Source organism: Hyaloscypha bicolor (assembly GCF_002865645.1).
Source record: "Hyaloscypha bicolor E unplaced genomic scaffold K444scaffold_83, whole genome shotgun sequence".
In the NCBI taxonomy this organism is placed as follows: Eukaryota; Fungi; Ascomycota; class Leotiomycetes; order Helotiales; family Hyaloscyphaceae; genus Hyaloscypha; species Hyaloscypha bicolor.
Genome location: NW_020194585.1, coordinates 910,313 through 930,919, shown reverse-complemented (window position 1 = coordinate 930,919; position 20,607 = coordinate 910,313). Strand labels below are relative to the sequence as shown.

Sequence of the window (20,607 nt, the reverse complement as noted above, 5' to 3'; positions counted from 1 at the left end):
GATATGTGCTAATCGCCAGGTGTTCCACCGCTATTTCCCTTTAAATAGGCGAAAGGTAAATAGGCGAAAAACGGTGGGAAACGTCTCGCGATTAGCTCGTGAGACTGAAAGCAGCAAATGTTCATCGGCCGAGGCATGACTTCTGAGTGGTAGATAGATAAGCCACGTCCCTTGACTCCTGGAATTCTGACCACTTAAACATGTTTGCGGCTGAAACGAAGAAGACCTGACCTTGAGGCTGAAATTTCCGCCCGAAGAACCGGTAGTCGAAGAAAATGGAATACGCATGTCTTTGGCTTTTGAAATATTGAAGAGACGATGTCCTTCCTATGATATAAGAGCAAGTCAATATCCCTTTCTTGACAGGAGGGAAGTTGTCTGATTCTCATTTGGTCTGGACGCACCTGATCTCGAGTCCTGGCACAATTGCCAACAAGCATCTCAGGCACTCGTATTGGTACTGTCTCTCGACGCCCCATCGTACTACGCAGCGAAACACATTATTCTCAAGATAATTGCATTTAAATGGTAACGTGGTTCCAAAAGCAAAAACGGAACAAGCGGGAGCGATTGACTAATGGCATGTAATAGGCGCCTAAACCGAAGAAGAAGAAGGTTGTGGTGTGGGTCTGGGTTTGCGTGAGTTGTCATCCACTTGAACTCTCGGAACGCAGATGAAGACGAGGCAATGACTAACAAACGCTTCTCAGTGTCACTGCAATGCTGCTGGAATGATGTTGCTAGTGGAGTACTGCCCTGCCTGCCGGACCCCGAGGTGTCCTGCGTGCGATGTATACAAGCAAACGCGATGACCGTTACCTACCCATATATACCTTCGAGTTTCACGACTACAAAAGACTCAGCAGAGATCCCATGGACTTCCTAACCTATGCACTTATTTATTCTTCCTCGCGCACACCCCAACCAACGAGCGGGAGCGAGGCCGGTTCTTGCTATCAAGCGGCAAGTTTTCCCAATCCACATCGACCACGACTGGCGCACAACAGCCACTTTCAATCGTCCTACTACCAGTTCGATCTCTCCGAAGAGATATCCTTCTCGTTCGATCTTCGAAATGACGCGTCGCACATGAGGCATACTCTCAATCCTCCTGTTTTGTTGAATTGCAGGGGCGCTCGAGGATAACCTTACCTATGGTTCACATGTACCCATACTGTACAATTACCTGAATGAGGAAAGCGGAGGACTTGGTTATATGCAGCGCAGTTACGGAGCAGGGGTTTGCACTTATGTGAATTAGAGGAGTCGAAAGGGATCACGTACTCATAGAAAGGCGGGAATGGATCTTTGCTTCAATGAAACAAAACTTCGGTGAATTCTTGCAACGTTAGATAATGCCGGATGCACGTGAAAGAGAACGAATCAGGTACATCTCAGAGCTAATTGCCTTGAGAAGCTGAAGAGATAGGATAAAAGCAACCGACATGGAGGGAAGAGAGGAAGAAAGACGAAGCGAAAGCGCTGTTTGTACCCCTTTTTGCGGATGAGTGTAGAAACTGTCATTACATATACACTCAAGCTGCATTTGTAAACCCTTTTTCGGGGGGAGGGATTGGAATGTTTGTTTTGTTGCCTGTGAAGGCCTGGGGCCAGTTGGTGGGTTGATCATCGAGCGTGAGGTGCCAGGTTGTAGGAGCGCTTGTGTCGTGCACACTTGTGCCTTAAAATTCGATTCTCCTTGCCTTGTACTCGAGGCTGATCAGAAGCCGTGGGGTAGCCTTGATGAGAGAAGGGTGGTACCATGGCAGGCCAGAGGCCCTCCGATAACTTCGACGTGAGAAGTGTAGTGTCCGGATTGAGAAATGGGCATAAACAAATGCTGGGTGTAGCTTGTTGTCCATGACCTTGATGGACTTCCTCCCCAAGTCTTCCATTTCCTTTGGTTGAGTCTTCTGAGCATCTGCGGAGGTATACCTTGCACAAATTTCGTGATTGTGGAGTGCGTATCCTTATAGAGCGGCAGCATTGGTCCAAATCCTCTCCTCCTGAAGCCAACCTTTGTTATGCGATGATTTGACCAGAGAAGTGTCGTGTTTTTGTTGGAGGGATGGCCATGGTGAGTTGTGGTGCAAAGCTCGTAGTGTCCTAACTTGAAGAACTTCCTTTCCAAGTCTCCAAATTGCTCTAACGGGCCGTTTCTGAGCCTCCGCAGAGCTGCCTTGTATGTGCCATTAATGTGTGGCATGTATCCATTGAGTAGCCACAATGTTGGCCCATTATGTTCTCTTCTCCTAGAGCCAACCATTATGTGTGGGGACTGTTGGCAGTCGTTGTAGAGATGTCGAAGCTTCTAGTATTAGTTTCGAAGATTCGTCGGTAGCATGAGGCGCTGGAAGCTGCTAATGATTGTGCGAGCAGAGAGAAGAAGGTGAAGAGGGTCCAGTACAGATATGGATCATGCTTTTAGCTCGAAGCATAGGAGAGGCTCGACGGGCGCGGCATGTTGCATGACCGTGTAAAATCGTCCCCTTTGGAGTTTGGGTGTAGTAATGAGAGACAAGTCGTCGAACAGAGGGTGGTGCGTGGTTCTGCGAGGGGCTGCTGTTGTGATGGAAGCTCGAGATACTTTGAAACTTGAGCGCGAACCTGATGATTTCAAAGACTGATATCACGTGATACGGAATTGTTCGCTGGCCAACCCACTGTAAACACTTAATGAACGAATCATTCGTCCCAACCCCGCCTTCCAAAATTTGGAAACAGAAGATCAGATACAAGGTGCACAGTTTTGAAAATCTCCATTTCGCTAAGCGAGGTTCTTAAAAATCGTCCCCTCGTCTTTGAAAAATCGCAATAAAACTCCCAAATTTTTTAGAATCACTAAAACACGGGTGAAAGATACTTGAGTTTCTTCTCTTTCGCCTAGAGCTTAGTTTAAAGTATTTAGACATGGTCGCGTTGCGATGCGCAATGTTTAAAAGTATGAGATTTTAGTGTTCCTCAACCCACTAAAAATAGACTGTGCGCCTTCGTGACATCACCCGAAGCTTGTCAATCAACCAAAGCAGCCGAAACACAAATACTCGTACACTAATTATACACTTTAACACTTATCGTACACCGCCAGAACTGCTGAAAATGAAACTCTACACGTACAATAAATGAATAACATATGGTCTCGCTTGAAACCCAATCTCCCCTCGTTCGCGCCTGCGAAACTCCCTCCTTCATACCAACCAAGCAAGGGCAGGCAAAATCATCCTTCACGAACTCTGCCCACGCAATGTCCAGAAAGAATAGTCGTTGATCTCCGTACTTGGGCCGATGTTACGTTTCTGCAAACACGGCCGAGGACGGAAAGAAATTCGACTGCAACCTGTCGCGAAAGTCATTTTCATCCTATCTATCCAATCGAGATCACTTCTCCAGCTAGAATAATCGTTGTCGTAAACAGCGGTGCCCGAAAGCCAGTGTTTGCGTCTGAGAGTGGAATTTAACATGAATCATGACTCCTGTTTCCTGAACGTATGCTTATGGAGTAGCCGGTAGCAGGGTTGCTCGATATCTGCTGAATGGCCCGGGATTGTTGATCTTGAAGGAAATGTGAAGGACTGGATACTCGAACCACCGACAAGCAGTGATTTATGAGCCGACATTACTCTCGTTCGTGCTCGAAGTTTGATCGAAACTTGGTTAGAGAGCGAGGCAACGTGAATGAGTGTGGAAAGAGAATCCCGTCAGACAAAGTTTTTCGAAGGATTCTGATGCCATTGCATATTGCAAAACGGTGTGACTGTCTAGCAGCAATCATTTGGCCTGCTTGTGGACTACACAGAGGATTAGTCCTGAAATAATTAATTGCCGTGGAGCTCAGATGGTTGGAACTGTTTGCCCGAAAGCAAACCTAAGGCTCCCAGAGGCATTTTTGGGGGGGAACAGGAAAGCATTATAAAATCAAGGCTTACCATCGCACGCTGCGCATCGCGGTGTCCCACAAGAAGGACAGGGATCGGCTAATAAACTCATGCCGCTGGCATTGCAGTAGCACTTGGTAGGCAATCAGCTTTTTACTCGTCCTGCTTTTAAGCTCTGCCGTGGGATCAGAACATACGCAAATCCATATCCACACTACCACCTTCTTCTTTTTGAGCTTCTTGGATGAAGGCTGCACACCAATTAGCACTCGGATACTTTCGATGACTATCGGGCCGGGCCATGGAAGAATCTTACCATCCGATAAGCAGCCGTCTGGCGGGGAAACCAGGGTCTTGGAAACATTCACGTTTTTAATTGGCTGACAGAACGAATGAAAGAACGACTCAGCCAATTCCGCAGAAAAGAAAGAGAAGAAAGAGAACAGAAGAGAAGAGAAGGAGAGGAGTGCAGAGTTACCTCTTCCTGTCAAGACAAAGAGCAGTCTTAAATAATTTTCAAGGACGGTGAGCAGGAGGACGTAGTATCCTTTCCCGCTTTCCCGGTCAATAATTCGTGAACGGAATCCTTCTCCTACATTCCTTGACTCGGCGTCAACTTCGGCAGAGCAAGGTGCCGCCGCGCTGGAGGTGCCAGCAGCAGAACCCGACCCTGACTCAACCGATCAAGAGGGTGGGGGGCCAGGGAGTGAGATCGACGGTCCGATCTGAGGTGGCCTACGCTCGCGGGCGCTACACGCGAGGACGTGGGCGTTCCAGATGACGCTGTGTCGGTAAGAATGGGAATCCGGGTGGGGCTACAACGTTCTCATGGGAATTGGGTCTGGCCAGACAGGGGGCTACAAGGTTCTCATGGGAAATTGGATCTGACCAGACAGGGGGTCACAGACCAGAAAGAAAAGCACGAGCCTTCATTGGCATGACTCCCCTGTCTGTGGCGCTCATTACTCCGTACATTCAATTGCCCCGGTATTTACGTCTTTAAGTGCTTACTGGCTACCGTGCCACGCACCTCTGGTCTGTCACGACTTGAGATACACCGACACCTGGGCCGAAAAACAACGTTTTCTGCAACAGCTCCCGCAATAACTGCTATCAAAATCCCGAAATTTTGTGGGAAGTAACTTCGTAGAAGTAACCTCGTAGACTGCGTACTGTTTTGTATTATTGTGAAAGGGAAGACACGGCTCGGCAAACAAATGTGGCGGGTGTTACTCCCCTCCTACCCCCCTGAATAAAACGTAATGCGGCCAGGGTATGATCTACGCCAAAATGGCCGTACCAGCCTGGCAACGCTGCGTTTTATCGAGGGGGGAAAGTAGCGCGACTTCCCCGGAGCTGTTTGCTCGTGCTCAAATACCTTGCCTTGCAAAATGAATGGGTAGGGTAGTCGCCGAGAACGCATCAATACAGTACTCCCCCCCCCCCCTAATTAAATGTTACAGTGGGTCAAAGTGCAGGGGCTTTTTGGTATGGCAACTGGACCGTGCCAGGCTGGTTTTGCGGGGACCCACTATTACATTTATTTTGGGGGAGGGGAGTAAGTGAGCAATGCGTCAATTATGCGTGGATGTTAAAATCTGCCGTTTTCAGGAGAAGTGTGGCCTCGCTTAGTAGACCAGGGGCGACGATTGGCCGTGAAATTGCTGGAGATCAGCAAGCGAGGGAAGAAGGTTCAGCCAATCATCTCAGCTTGACCCCTGGAGGGGCAGCACTACGGAGCGTAATTTACAGTAACATCACTTAGGTTGCGTGCTCTTTCGCGATCCCGATCTCGAAACGATCAAGCCGCACGAGTCACCTCCAAAAGTGGTCCTCACGAGAGCCTCCTCCCCCTTCCTTCACTGCTCCCGCAACTCCAATATCTAGGAAGGTGCGCTTGCCTCGTCTGCTAGGCTCGCATTTGCGGCCGTTACGAGTGAGTTGTTGGGCTATCTCTGAGTCGAAGACTCGGCTCAAACTTCCTGAATAGTCCGGAGCACGAACTTCAAACTCCGAGGCACATCCTGCGCGACAGTAGGCAACGTCCAGAAGGACTTTCCCTCACTCGACTCCTGCTAACCCAACCGGGCAGCGGACCACTCAGCCACTAGGAATTGAACATTGCCCCACCAAACCTCTCTGCCTTCACAGAATATCAAAATTGGGCGCGAGCGTTCACTCCGGAGGCCACCTGCACTCTCTAGACCGCTGCGCTGGCTAACTAAAATTCTCCTCTCTTTTCCAGGTATTGCGTCGGGCGTGGGTGTTATGAGTGAGTGTTGCACCGCCCGATTGAGTTAGCAGCAGTCGACTTTAGGATTCTGAGGGAAAGTCTCCAGAAGATACTCTTCCCCCCCCTAATTAAATGTAACAGTGGGTCCCCGCAAAACCAGCCTGGCACGCGTCCAGTTGCCATACCAAAGAACCCCTGCACTTGGACCCACTGTTACATTTATTTAGGGGGGGGGGAGAGTACTCGAGTCCGTTTCTTCGGCCCTGCCCGCACGCGATCGACGCCTTGCCGAACCGGGGAAGGGAAATTGATGTCAGCATCCTAGCTACCGTAGCGAGGACCTTTCCATTCCTCTGTGCGCCAGCCTTCCGTGCTTGCATGGGCTGGAGGTGATCCCTGACCCCTCAGAGAACTATGGGCCTACTGCAGGCTCTAGCCAGCAATGAAACCACCGAATCTCCTTCACCAATTCGGCAAGCCGTTGGCCGGTATCAGAGTCTCCTCGAATCAGGTCATCCGCATTTATGCGGCCGCTAGCGTCGGAATGCCTCACCAGATAAGGAACACAATTTGAGCCGGGACACTTACTTTCCCCGATTGTGAGCGAAGCGAGAAAAGGAGGACGAACCGATTATCAGAAGTATTGATCGACCACTCACCGCCCACTCTTACCCCTGTCGGAATATAAAAATTTGAGAAGCTTTTAAAGCAATTTACTTAGAAAATTCCCAAAACTTGTAGGATTAGTCTCCCGAGCTCCAAATATCTACTCAAAATCAAAAGTTATCTTTTATGCTGCTGTTGTGGTGAAATAAAATTTGGGCGGTTGAGTGGCCTGGGTGGTTGGCCAATGAACACTTCTGCCGCTGCTCGCTTAAAAATCGATTTTCGCACTAGTTTCGCATACTGTTGTAAGATTTATTTTCGCAAGGCGCTGTAAATCAAAACTTTCCAACAGAAGCCACCTCTTCCTCATCCATCAACGGGAGCAGGACAGCAACATATTGGACACAGGCGCGGTGGCGAAAGGATCGAGTCTCAATCACGGATTGAAGGCAGCAATTAATCACCAAACAGTTGATGGTTTGGCCAAGTGGAAGCACAATTTTGTCGAGGATTGTTGACCATTTCATGCACGGATTTTTTCTTGCAAGTCCAAGCACAACGTTTATCTGATATTTATGTTTGTGTCACTTTGTTCTGCTGTCAAAGAGACGGGGAACGATCCCCAACCTCTCGGAGGGGTCCCATCATTGAGCCGAGATGTCATCATATACAGCTCTGTATTTTCCTTTCCCTGACGGCTCCGCCTCAGGATGTGAGAGGCTGAGTCGATGTCGGATTGTATTGATACGCTGTGATACTGATTATGTTATGCACTCGGGGGCTGGCGTCTTTCTGCGCCAAAATAAGTTAGTGTGATTCCACAAAGTTGAAGGGGGTGTATATCCAGTTTATGGCTATGTCTTGCGGCTGTGCATGGGTGGAGAAGAGGATCGAGATCCCCTAATATTAGGGATTTCCCAAGTGGGGCCGTAGTTTTCGAAATGAGGGGGATTTGCGTCAAGGCCGCGCTTGGGAGTTCCTTTCTCCGAGTGGAAACACCCCATCGTGTTTCGAAACGGTCAGCTGCGCTAATCCGGACCACTATAAGGTGGGACTGATTGACTTTGCCTTTTGTACACATAAGGCGTTCCGTTGATCTTGGTATACGGGGCTGGTGAACTCTTATCGGCAGCCAGGATGTATTGTAGGTACAACTTGGTTGTTTAACATACGGCTTCCACCAGTGAGGAGCCTTCCAGCCATTCTTGGCGGCGGATGATCGCTTTATCTTGCGGGGTTTATGAATGGAAGATCAAAACAGAAGGCATGATATTTCTGGCGTCTTGGCTCGCTCGAAGTATGACTTGGAGCCGATCTATGGTGTAAATATCTCTCGCAAGGTTGGGTCCTCAGCCGTAGCCTCTCTTTCTTCTTTACTCATTCTGTTATTGTTTGGGTGGTGTCGAGCCTGGTAGCCTGCGTCAGAATATTCTCCTATGATCAGTCCTTAAGTCATATCACCATTCACTCTCCTCAGCCAATGTTGCAGTTCTCGGCCATCATTTGCATACTCTTCGCAGGCACTCTATTTGCAGCAACTAATCAGGGGACGCAGAACAACCCTGAAACCAAAACAAAGCTGGCCGCTGCTATTGTCTTCGCGAAAGACAAGCCTCTGCAGCTAGTAACTTTAATGACGTTGGCTGCGCTCCCTAAAACAGGTGCCAACGCTGGCACGTCTTGATGGGCAACTTTCCAAGCATCGTCAGCAACTTGCAGAGTGTTCAGAGTGGAGACATGACAACCCAGGACACAACTGCCGCAGTCAATTTCAATCGATGTTGTAAAGTTCTGCCGGCGATCGGAGTACTGTGGACCGCAGCAGCAAATCAGACAAAAGCAGGAGCTGTATCGATGCCAAGTCTCGAGGCTCAGTGTAGCCAGATGAGCTGCGCGAGTGGTGTCAGCGCGAGTGTTACCAATGGAACGACACTGGGCGCTGTCCGGGTTTAGGTTGCAATTGTGGCTCTGTTAGCGTTCTTGACACGCAGTTTGATGTCGAACTCTTAGCCAATGGGGTGGTCTTTCACTGTACAAAATTATGCACCACCTTGAGCAAGGCCAAAATTTCTTGGTCTAAGCCACACTCATTTCAAATCAGCAAAGTTGCTCTTCGTTCCGTCTCGTGCATGTATGATGGGCCGTCGTGGAATCCATTCCATGGGCTATGAGCCATTCTTCCGTTAGAATTATCGTGGTGCTCAAAATGGCTTCGTGCACATGCAAAGTTTCGTGCAATTGGTAGCAGCGAGTTATTGACCGCCATTTAAAAGAGCCTTGTGGGAAGCCCGTTGGGCTCTGAGAGCCATCTCTGTCTCTGTGTGCTTTCCAATCCAATGCGACTTGGGTCTCCGGGTAAACACAGTGGCGGTATTTGGGAGTTCAGACTATTCTGACTGCCAGTGGATGGAGATATTGGAAGGCTCGCGAGCTCTTTATACCCTTCAAAGCTGCCCGGAACGTTTTGACTGGCCCTACGTTGCAAATATATAAGGTTTTAAAAGTAGATTCACCTAATCCCGAGATCTGACTCGCTTGGATATAGTTACTGCTTTAATCATTAAGGGTTGGCTGATATCGCTTCGGGTTGCCACGTATGGGCGCCCGACTTATCGCGTTGGGCACACGAGACAGGATGCCGCACTATCATTGGGTGTCAGTATGTAAGGCTTTACTCCGAAGTTTGAGCTAGTCAGCCTTAAATCTGGAGAACATTGCGGATGTCGTGCATCCACGTCATCTGTGCATTCGTGAAGGAGGTCAAAGCTTCGCTCAGCCCCGTCTGATAGCTCTTCCTACTTGAAAAAGACTGTGGTTTGACGCGGCTCAGCATGGCAGTGGATCTCAAGTAACTTTCGGGCAGTTCCGCTTCGGTTACGCTGCCTGCAGTCAAGGCAGGTGTGAGCTGAAGCCTTGTCAAAAGTCGAGGAGAGTTGCTCTTTGGCATCCAGCAAAGCATTCGAGCACCCCTCCATATGCCATGTGGAATTATCCCGATTGAGGCTGTGAAATAGATGCATATCGACTCACCGCACAGCCTCATAAGTTGCAAGTTACGATTTGCCGGCGAAGGGGGAATAACCATGTCCACCCAATAGCTCTTCGGCGCAAAAAACACCCGGGTTTCTCTGCCGCCGAACAAATATAATAAAGTCCCAGTATTGGATTGTGTCCCTGCACTATCTATGAGCGTCAAGTCGTTTATCCCTTTCACCCACAGCGGGCGGTGACAGAGGGGGGCGCGTTGGGCTTCCTTCATCGGGCTTGACTTGGTATGGCAGGTAGCTACTGGACTGCACAGTTCCGTATGATCTATGTTACAGCACTCTGATTGACGAGGCAACCAAGGCGCTCTTTGACTTTGGATATTATTTACCGGGGCTGCCTCTTTCGGAGCAACCATCTGACATGCCCGAGTTGTTCCCACATTACCTTGCTTTGATAAGTACTAGGCATATTTCCCACTTCCTGCTGAATGCCTTGTGATATTTATTGCTTGCCCCACCTCGCTTATTTCATAAACACTGCCATCTATAGATTGAAGATGACTGGCTGCAGTCACGTGTTGAAATGACACCGGTGACAAGCGACGAAGTTCCTCGCAGATCATTGCGCTGCTCCTGGCCCTTGAGGTTCTTTGAGAGGCGTCAATATTTCAATCGTGAGGCCGAGAACCAACCATACATTAAATGGTTGCGAGATGCTTTTAGAGATGCTTTTAGAGATGCTAGTGGAGAGGAGTGGAAGGAAAACGAAGAGGATGAGGACGACGAAGATGAGGACGACGATGATGAGGACGACGACGACGAGGATGGTGGTGCTTCAGTATGTATATCTCGACTTTGTCCCCTTATCTGATCGCTTTGGGGAACCCAACTACCTTTGAAAGGCCCCCCACCTTCCAACAACATCAAGAATTCCGTGATTTTCCACTGTTATTATCAAGTGGGGCTAAGTTGAGTTCGCTTAGATTGAACAAGATGCGGAGAAGAACATGATTGATGGTCAGCAAGAGAAGAGCCGAACCGAGGCCGAGGACCGAATCTACCCTGATTGGTTGCCAGCCTATCCATACTACTTTGATAGCTTCAACAACGGGGATGAGAAGGATGGCAAACAACTTGAAGAAAGTGGGCCTGGAAGGTGGGAGCGTGACGAAAATGAAGAATCTTGCGGCAGGCGTGGGACAGCCAGAGTCTTTATGGAAGGAATGACTGGAGACGAAGAGAATTTGCCATATCGAGATCAAGTTGATGTGGTTGCGGGTTTTGTTGAGCAAGCGATGTATAAGGGATGTGAGAAACCCGTTGCATTACTTGATGACAGGAAATCTGGCGGTCGGATGCCTTTAAAACAAAAAGACTTCAGGCCACGCCGTTGGACTTTGACCATAAAGGAACTACGAGCAGAATTGAGCAAACCGGTAACCGATATCTTACATTTATTCACATTTCGAAGCTGTACTGACGTATTGAATAGCGCTTCAAAATTAGTTCGACCCAAGAAAATTATGCTCAAAGCGCTCAAGATGCAGCATGCGATGCGGAGAGGAGGGTTTTGTAAGTTGTATCACAACGCCTTGTAATATGTCCTTTCTAATAGGTCGAACTCGGACAGGTTTCTTCCTGATTTGATTCCGTCGACCATGGAAGTAGTTCTAGCAACGGCTCCGCGAAACCATGCATTGACTCTGAAGAATTTCTTTTATAAGTACTTGACATCAAAGGCGGCTATTGGAGTGACGATTCCTGTAAGACTTGGAGCCAAGCATTCTACACATCTGCCAAAAACTAATCACACCATGTTCGATATAGTCTCGAGGATTCAAGGTCTTTACTTTCGAACTGCACATCCCTTTCTACGTGTTGACCGAGAGCAAGGAGTTATTCCAGGACCATCGGAAAGGATCCGACCACAAGCCTTTGAGACGTTCGTGGCGTCTGCCTTTCCTGTCCGGGTCTAATAGTTCGCTACGACCTTTATGTCTGTATGAATCACAAGTATCAGTCACTGTAACCGGGATTGATCACCAAGTCTGGACAGCCTACGGCTCCTTCGACACTTACTATGGATCGAGTGATAGTGTGCAAGCCTACCAGGCAACGAATGCACTCACTGGTCGACCAGACCCTCTTGCAGCTGGCCAGCTTACTGCTCACAATCTTATTTGGACGCCAAGGGAGTATTACTTCAAGGTTTTTGAAATTCGGATACAGCAAGTAGGACGGGAGTGGAGGGCAATACTTGGTCAGGTGGAAGTGGATGTTGACCAGTAAGTGTTGGTTGGGATAATGACTTCGTGACTGGTGTGCAAACAATAGTTACTCAACCATGTCCATCTATCGATCCTACTCGCAGCGTGGCAACGATTGGCTGACTTCATAGCTCCAGAAACAATCAGAACTTGCCTTTGAATATCGACTATTCTACTACGAGGGGAGTGAGGGAAATCGGTGCATGGAACGGAGAAATGGTAACGTTGCTGAGAAAATTAATAAGGAGCCTCGGGGACACTGTCGAAGCCTGGGACAGATTCCAGAGAAAGGATATCGCATACTTTCTGTTCGACGACGACCTTCCAACCACCTCTTCGCTTTTGAAATCCTCGATCAATGAGGTCGATAATGTGTTTCTGGACTTGAAGGATATTCTCAGAAAGCTCGTAAAGCTGGAAAAGGGGCTCTGCCAGGACAGCCCCCAAGGCGTAAGTACTCTATCTTTTGTATTTGCAACCTTATCGCTCTACCCGCTTTGATATGTAGATGTTGATCCAAGCAGCTTAACGCCATTTATGACCATGGGAATCACGAAGCGCAGATATTCCAGCAGAAGTCTGCCCACCATATTCAAATACTTACTTTCATTACCATTGTAAGTTTTTAGTGACAAGGTGTATATTTATAGTTCTAACTCTCCTCATTAACCAGGCATATCTCCCGCTGACCCTTGCTGCAAACATGTTCAGTACAACAGAGGGGGTTTTGCCTTTTACTCCGAATTTTGAACGATTCATACTCTGCTTTTTAATTTTAGCAGTTCTTGTACTTATGAGCATTGCAGCGTCATTTAGGTGGCGCTCATGGGCCCAGATGATTCTCCGATATCTTTGTCGGATATGTCGAAAGGCTGATGTCCCTAAGGATCTTGAGCAGGGGCTGGACAGCTGATTTTGCAGGGGAATTCCATTTTGCATTTATATGGTGTCTTCGAAAGGAGCTTGCTCTTGCTCTGGGCTATATCTTTGTTTATTTCCACTTATGATAATGATACCCTTTCTACGCCATATTATCCAGAGCACTTAATGCTTAGCGTTGGTAAATGTCGCCCAGAAAGGCTTAGCCGCCCAAGCGTAACTTTGCAACCAACTGCAGCTAACCATGGATGGTCACATTTCACCAACCTATCAACATGATCACGGTATCAACCTTCTGACAATGACTGGAATATGACTGGAAGCTGCTTCTGCCCTAACTTCGAAGGCCACGATGTGGTCGTCCAAGCCCTGTGCCCGCCAGCACATCAGCGTTGGATGCTACCTCGACCATCACCCTCTTCATGAGCCTTGAGCACACGAGGCACGACGAGGCACACCGCAAGCAGAATCTCGCGCCAATTTTCTTTTTAAGCAACCTCAGATACGAGCCTAAATGGCCACCACCTCACTTCCCAGCCTCCAGGCCTTTGTGGCGGAGCTTGGGCTCGGACCTGTGCCTTTCTTTGCATCAGCTGACGTCCTCACCGACCCCATGGATCTGTGTCACTCTTATCTTGCGGAACATTTTCAGCGGCTTGTGGAAGCTGATCCAGAATCTGTTTACAAGGCTATCCAGCCTCCAAGCACAATTCAGGACGGTGACTTAGACATCGTCTTGCCTCGCCTGAAACTACCTGGTGGCCGCCCAAAAGAGTTAGCTGGCGAACTTCTCATACAGGTCTGTCAAACTTCTCCAGCCTCTTCGGATGGTCGCCCAAATCTAACTTGTGTATGCCGTCCAGATCCAACCTCATGCCCTCTTCGGAGTTCCCTTCCAGGATGGCATCCATATTCGATTCTTTCTCTCCCCCAAAATCATCCCGCGACTCTTCCTTCCCTATATCAGCGACCGCAAACCTACATACGGCATTGAAAAACCTCGGAGCTTGCGAGATGATCCCGAGTCTAGACGCAAGAAGGTTGTCGTCGAGTTTTCCTCTCCAAACATAGCACAAGATTTCACGGCTGGTCACCTACGAAGCACAATACTTGGCGCTTTCGTGGCAAATATGTACGAGGCAGTGGGTTGGGATGTGGTCAGGATAAACTTCTTGGGAGATTGGGGCAAACATCTTGGCCTGCTCGGTTTGGGCTGGCAGAAATACGACTCCGCACATAAGGTCGACGACCAGACAAATCTCTTCAGATATATCCATGACTTGTACAACAAGATGGAAGAGGAGCTACGGCCTGAACTAGAAGCTAGAAAGAACGCGCGAGATACTGGGCAAGATGCAACGATTCTTGAGCTCGAGGGATTATTCGCAGAAAGAGATGCCACTTTCAAAGGGATGGAGGACGGTGAGCCGGGTGCAATTGCCTTGTGGAAGAAACTTCGAGACATCACCGTCGAATATTATGTAGAGACGTACGGGCGACTGAACCTCAAGTTTGACGAATACTCGGGCGAATCCGAAGTGAGTCTGAACCCGGAAGCTGTGGTCGAAGTCGCGGCCATATTGGAATCCAGAGGCATTTATGAGGAGCAAGATGGGGCTTGGGTTATCGATTACGAGAAATACGGCACAAAACTGGACAAGGGTATCGTTCGAGGTCGGAATGGTTCTACGACTTATTTGCTAAGAGACATTGCTACGGTATTTGATCGACTCAAACGACACTCATTTGACAAGATGATCTACGTAGTCTGTGAACAGGATGTGCACTTTCGACAAGTTTTCAGAGCCGTTGAGCTCATGGGCCATCCTGATATCGCGGACAAGTTAGAACACATCACTTTTGCAAAGGCTAGCCGACGATCATCCCACCTAGGTGATGCCCAACTCCTGGGTGATATTCTCGACCAGCGTGAGGACTTCATGCGAGAAGTTGTGGGCACTGGCCCCGATGAGTATCACATCGAAGGCGGCGACGCCGTTGCAAAAGCAATGGGAGTGAGCTCCTTGGTCGTGCAAGAGCTACGTTCCAAAAAAGGCCATGGTAACAATACCGATCTCAGCCTCTTGGCATTGGAAGGCGAGACGGGGCCGGACTTGCTGCGCTGCCATGCAAGGCTGTGCTCAGCGCTTGCTGGTATTGGAGTGAACTTGAAGCTGGAAGAAATTCCCCACATCGATTACTCATCATTGTGGGCACCTCCGTGGTGTGATCTGCTCCGATTGATGGCTCGGTACCCAGGAATTATCAAGTCCGCCTTTCATACCATGGATCCCGCAACGATTCTTACATACCTTTTCCAGATGGTGGAGGAGATCACTTCCTGTCTCGAGGAGGCCGAAGAAGACGAGTCTGGGGGAGAGGGATCCAGTGTAGGATCGAAGTATGCCGCTCGATCTGTGCTGTATGATAGTGCCAGACAGACACTGGAAAACGGGATGAAGCTGCTTGGGATCACTCCGATTATCAATTGAACCAGTCATTTCCTTCGAGATTTTGTTTCGTCTGAAGTCGGTTCGGTATTGGGAAGTTTCCTTCTTATGCTTTTTGTGTCCTATGCAATGCACCTTTAGTTCACGGCCTGGTTCTGCGAGGGGCATGGATTGGAGATCACATTAGCATGTGTCTCTTCAGCGTGAAAAAAAGCGATTGACAGTCAGCACTATTAGCTGATATCTCATGGAAAGTTGTCCATTAAGCTTGGGATTCTTATGTCGAGAATTATCCGTTGCATTTCGTTTTCAATCTACGAGAAATTTGCGGAAGCTTTTCTTGGGTACCATGTGGTTATCTTCTAGCGAATCGAGGCTCGTCGGGCAAGGTTCTTCTTCTAAATGAGCGCAACACAAAACAAGAATGTATAACTAGATACCCACCACCCTTTAAGAAATACAGTCCATGACGCTTTTGAACTCCTCTATTTTTAACAATTGCGAATTTCCACCTTATCTATTGACCAACAGTCCAACTTGTTATTCGTACGGAGTTGTGGGGTTGGGAAGGAGATTGAATAGAGGAGCGTATGTGCGCATCTGAATGGTCAAGGGATGTGTTATCGAGGAGGTCGACGTAAGTGTATGGGACGGAAAGTCGCAGAGGAGAGGCTCGATCGAGTCGTGATATCTGTTTGGGAAACAGAAAGGTCGGTGTGTTCTTTCCAGTCATCTCGTTTGCTTGAAAACGTCGCAAGCGGCGCATCGAGGAGTCAAGCAAGAAGGGCAAATCTCGATGCAGAGAGTCATTCCACTCGCATTGCAGTAACACTTGGGAAGATTAGCGGACGTATATGTATGGTGTGGAAGGCAGTGTCAGGACTTACACACACCCAGAACCAAACCGCCACCTTCTTTTTCTTCGGTTTCGGTGCCTGTTGGACCGTTAATTACCTATTGCTGGCTGAAATTGTGTGGATTTACCCACCATGGTACGAAGGGCACGGCGTTGAAAACCGTCCAGCTGCCAGCAGCCGGAATACCAAAATGGCTATGTTTTGGAAATTATACCAAACCTCAATGGAAAGCACGAAACTTTTTAAAAGTCCTTTGCGTAATAGAAAAGAAGCAGATCTATCTTCTGCAAACTTTTTGCGATGATTAAAGATAAGGGGGAATTGTGAGAATTTCTGTATTTGCGAAGGTCAAAATTGCGCCCGTTCTCGCTTAGGATATTGGACGAGTTTCAATGCCGCTCGCCTTTGTATGGACTCGAAAAGGAAGTTTCTCCGGTGTCGTAGAGAAGAAAGAGAAACTGTTTGGAATGGTGGGGAAATACTTCTGATGATCGATCGGTTCGTCCACCAGTTCCACGAGCAAAAGCCCAGGCTGAGTCTCCTTTAGCTGATTGGCCGCCAGCGGCTGCAATGTCTCACCAGACGAAGGAAAAGATCGTAAGAAACGCCACTAAAAGACACTGGAATTTATGGCAAATCGGGCTTAAATCAATAATTAAATTCACACAACTACTTTAAATTTTAATCTAACTTTATGCAAATACTTATCTATATATAGATTTATAGACAAAACTTTACCAGGTCATATACCCGTTCATACCTTCCACAAGTCATCACTGGTGGTTCGTGAAAGCGACTGGGCCTAATCACGTGCGTACTATTTTAACCTTATCTAGTATTCACTGGCCAAACACTCAACCGCCGCCCACTTTTACCCCTGTTAGAATACAAAATATTTTGAGATTTTTTCAAAGTGCTCAAGAAATTATAAAAGGTTTACAGTTTATAAAGAATACTCTAGAAAGTACGAATATAATAATAGTATTGAAATTGTGGTATTATTAGTCAAATATGGTTTTGAGCGGTTCAGAGATTGGGCATTTTGCTGTGAATCCTTGAAATAGTGTGCACGTGATTTGGCCCAGTCGCTTTCATGAACCCGCCAGTGGTAACTTGTGGAAGGTACGAACGGGTACCGTAAGAAGGGTGGAGTTGTTCCTACCTTTGGAGCGTTTTTGCGATTGGAAAGTAGCCCTTGTTATCTGTTCAGCTGCGGCCAGGTGCGCACATTCCATGATCAATTGTACCACAAATTAGAGCGAATCAGAAGTCTCAGATCGAGAATTAGACTGTATCATTCGCTGCATAGACCTCGCTTAAACTTGCACGGACCCAAAGCGCACCCTGCCGCAGCTGCACGGGTAGGGTGGAATATACTTACTTTCGTGGGATACTTGCTCTCGTGGGACACTTGCTTTCCCTGACTGTGAGCGAAGCGGCGAGCAAAGGAGGACGAACTGGCTATTAGAACACGAAAGTGCGCATGGCGCTGTAGCGACGCAGATCACGTGATATGGACATTAACAATGGGTAGGTATTCGGCTCTCGGATTCGACATATCTCCAACTCCCATCACAATCGCAACATCCCCACAGAAACATGGACAAACCCGCACTCCAATCGACCCCTCAATATTCCAGCTCTCGGGACGACCAAAGACAGCTTTCTCCCACGCGATTATGCACAACATGCTATGAGCAACTCTATTGTAAGTACGTTACGTGAGTGCGTATCCAGTGTGGGAAAAAGGACGGAAAGTGTCATTTCGTATAAGGCTGGAGAAAGTGGCTGGCTGCTCCTGTTTGCTGGATTGTGTGTAGGAAAGGAGCGTGTGTGAGCGAGCTTGTTCAAAAGGAACAGCGAAGAGAATCTCTTATTTGGTGGGTCATGGCAGAAAATGTGGACAGTTGTCCATGACCATCCAGTCTCCTATTTGCCGCCGTGTTCCTCTATCCATTCTGTTAGACCGGTTCTGAGCATTTTGCCTGTCATTTCTTTCATCGGTCTTGTCTAAAAGACAAACTCCCCTGTCTACCAACGAGTTATATGGCCAACTTTCAAGGCCTTACCCGCGGCTTCGCCGCCCCTCACGACAATGTCGAGGGCACAAATATTGTTATCTCCGAAGGGCGGAGTCAGTTGGAGAATTATTGAGAAGCCATTTCCGTCTATTGTCTATGGGGTATATCTTTTCAGGCTTTTGTTTTCCAATTCCCGCCGTAATTTTTCTCTCCTCTCTTGCCCTCTGCCACCTGGCGGCTCTCCCGGAATCCATCTCCATCTCGCCCGCCCCTTCTATCCCTCCCTCTCCATCCTGATACGACAAATGTGCCGTCTTTCCTTATTAATTGGCGAATTTGTTGTGAAAGATAGCCGAGCCCGTTGATGGAAAGGAATTTTGACGCAGGCCTCTCTCTCTGTCATGGTTGAGCTCGAAGGTAGAGGCATGAGTATCAGGTCATCGTGTCTGCTTGTGTACGTCGCACGCAGCACATCTGGGGGTTTGGCACGCAGGGCAGTACTCCACTAGCAATGTCATTCCTGAAGCGTTGCAATGGCACTAAAGAAGCGTTTCGTGAGCTGCTGCTTCGTCTTGATCAGGCCAGCGACCTACGCATACCCAAACCCACACGACCACCTTCTTCTTTTTCGGCTTCGGGCCCTGCAATTGCACTCGTCAATTGCTCAACGTTCTGGTTTTGATAGGGGGGGGCGGAGGGTAGTCAAATCATACCATTGCGCCTGGAATTCAATGGATCAACCCCTACAAACTCGGGGAAACTTCCTGATAAGATCGAATTGACAAATTAACAATTCTTTAAAGGATTGAGCCTGGCGGTGTGTGCCGAAAAGGCAAAGAGGGATTGTTGAGACGGGACACTACTGTACAACCCTGATCTTGCAGCGCAGCGCGCCGGGGCCACTGGGAGCACGCGCTCAGACGATGGATCTCGGGTGCATAGAAGACGCGCTGATTGGCTCGATCGTTTTCGCTTACAGTTATATGCGAAAACTCCCTGTTTTAGCGAGTTTTTGACGAAAAGCGGTACACTTAAAAATGGGTGCACCAAAAGTTACCTAAATTATCTTCAACCACCAATTGCTTCACCAAACCACGTCCGAATTAGATGAGAAGTGGATCAATTTACTCCCCTAAAGTAGCTCTTGCTAATGATAAGAGCAGATTATGGCTCCTCACCTAAGCCCGCGCGAAATCGCGGCCATCGACGCTATCGTCGCACAACCTTATCACCCCGATTTGCACGAGATCGCAACCCGATTCAATACTACTTACGAAACCATACGATATCGGAGGTATTAGATACGGGTTCGGAAAGCTCTTGGCTAGGATCCCCGGAAAAAACCAGGCCGTCGATCGATAATTATACCAGAAATAGAAGAAGCGGTAATGAAGCATGTTCTGAGATATGTCAACGTTTACCAGGAGGAAATTATCGACTTTCTTAATGAGGAATTCGGCATTAAACCTCACCAAACGACGATCTCGCGTCTTTTGAAGAGATTAGAGATTATACATAAGAAAATCAAGGCGGTGGCGGCGGAGCAAAACCAGGAGCTTCTTGAGTAGTGGTATGACGATTCTCGATTTTGGAGAGCAGATCAGATCGTTACCGTGGACGAATTAGCTTTTAATGAGCATACGGGGCATAGGAAATATGGATGGGTACCTCAGGGCTTACCTGCGGAGATAAAGATACTCTTGAAGCGATCTCCTAAGTAGTCCCTTTTACCAGCATATATGATTAATGGGTACCTTGATCCTTTGGTTTATTAAGGCAATATTATAGCCGAGATTTTTGAAGATTAGATGGAAAATAGGGTGCTCTCGCAGTATAATCCATGGCCGGGCAAAAATTCGATTATTATAATGGATAACTGTGGTATATACCGGAGTCAGAGGATACTTGATATGTGCCGGGTACGGGGTATTTGGATATGCTAGTTGCCTCCTTATTACCCAATTTTGAACCTAATCAAGGAGAGCTTTCACGATATTAAGTCTAATATGCGGAAGAACTATAGGAAAGTCTATGGGGAGTATCCAGACTTTGGAAATTATCTGATTAATACTATTCGGAGGCTTGGACGGGGGCCGGAGGCAGCTAGGAAGGCTAGGGGGCATTTCTATAATTCAGGATATCGGAATTTCCCTATAGAATTAGTATAAAATTAATGGAATCGCCATACTTAATATTACTTAAAGTTCTGGTGATTTTAATATTATAAAAGGTAGTTCCAAAATCACTTGTTACTTTACTAGAGAGCCAATATTAACGCTAATTAAAAAACACTACGGTTCTTAATAACCACAACTACTATTAAAAAAACGAAAGCATATTTAGAATTATAGGAAATAGCTCTTTTAATTATTCTAATATATAAAAATCCTATAGTGTAGTTACAAAAATATTTAGTATAAGGGAAAAACTTC

General features: G+C 47.7%; 6 protein-coding genes across 6 annotated transcripts; 5 read left to right on the top strand and 1 right to left on the bottom strand.

The window, feature by feature from the left end:
• Window positions 1-1,409: 1,409 nt before the first annotated feature.
• Window positions 1,410-2,697, bottom strand: K444DRAFT_408155 (uncharacterized protein). The gene has a single exon (XM_024872586.1). The coding sequence runs from the start codon at window positions 2,264-2,266 to the stop codon at window positions 1,721-1,723; it is 546 nt and encodes a 181-aa protein (XP_024736606.1). The 5' UTR covers window positions 2,267-2,697; the 3' UTR covers window positions 1,410-1,720.
• A 5,571-nt stretch (window positions 2,698-8,268) lies between these two features.
• K444DRAFT_613245 (uncharacterized protein) lies at window positions 8,269-8,687 on the top strand. The gene has a single exon (XM_024880310.1). It carries the CDS (start codon window positions 8,398-8,400, stop codon window positions 8,665-8,667), a length of 270 nt encoding a protein of 89 aa, XP_024736605.1. The 5' UTR covers window positions 8,269-8,397; the 3' UTR covers window positions 8,668-8,687.
• A 1,597-nt stretch (window positions 8,688-10,284) lies between these two features.
• On the top strand, window positions 10,285-12,624 carry K444DRAFT_663736 (uncharacterized protein; the record flags this gene model as incomplete). Its single annotated transcript, XM_024886871.1, has 8 exons — window positions 10,285-10,539; window positions 10,685-11,137; window positions 11,194-11,273; window positions 11,317-11,464; window positions 11,529-11,986; window positions 12,106-12,418; window positions 12,493-12,585; window positions 12,619-12,624. 8 exons carry the CDS (start codon window positions 10,285-10,287, stop codon window positions 12,622-12,624), a joined length of 1,806 nt encoding a protein of 601 aa, XP_024736604.1.
• Window positions 12,625-13,361: 737 nt separating this feature from the next.
• Window positions 13,362-15,339, top strand: K444DRAFT_630088 (arginyl-tRNA synthetase; the record flags this gene model as incomplete). Its single annotated transcript, XM_024883156.1, has 2 exons — window positions 13,362-13,646; window positions 13,711-15,339. 2 exons carry the CDS (start codon window positions 13,362-13,364, stop codon window positions 15,337-15,339), a joined length of 1,914 nt encoding a protein of 637 aa, XP_024736603.1.
• Window positions 15,340-18,624: 3,285 nt separating this feature from the next.
• Window positions 18,625-19,046, top strand: K444DRAFT_408041 (uncharacterized protein). The gene has a single exon (XM_024872585.1). It carries the CDS (start codon window positions 18,709-18,711, stop codon window positions 18,955-18,957), a length of 249 nt encoding a protein of 82 aa, XP_024736602.1. The 5' UTR covers window positions 18,625-18,708; the 3' UTR covers window positions 18,958-19,046.
• A 502-nt stretch (window positions 19,047-19,548) lies between these two features.
• Window positions 19,549-20,116, top strand: K444DRAFT_613243 (uncharacterized protein; the record flags this gene model as incomplete). Its single annotated transcript, XM_024880309.1, has 2 exons — window positions 19,549-19,739; window positions 19,770-20,116. Coding segments are annotated over 2 exons (318 nt in total), but the record flags the coding sequence as incomplete, so codon positions are not given.
• Between the last annotated feature and the right edge of the window lie 491 nt (window positions 20,117-20,607).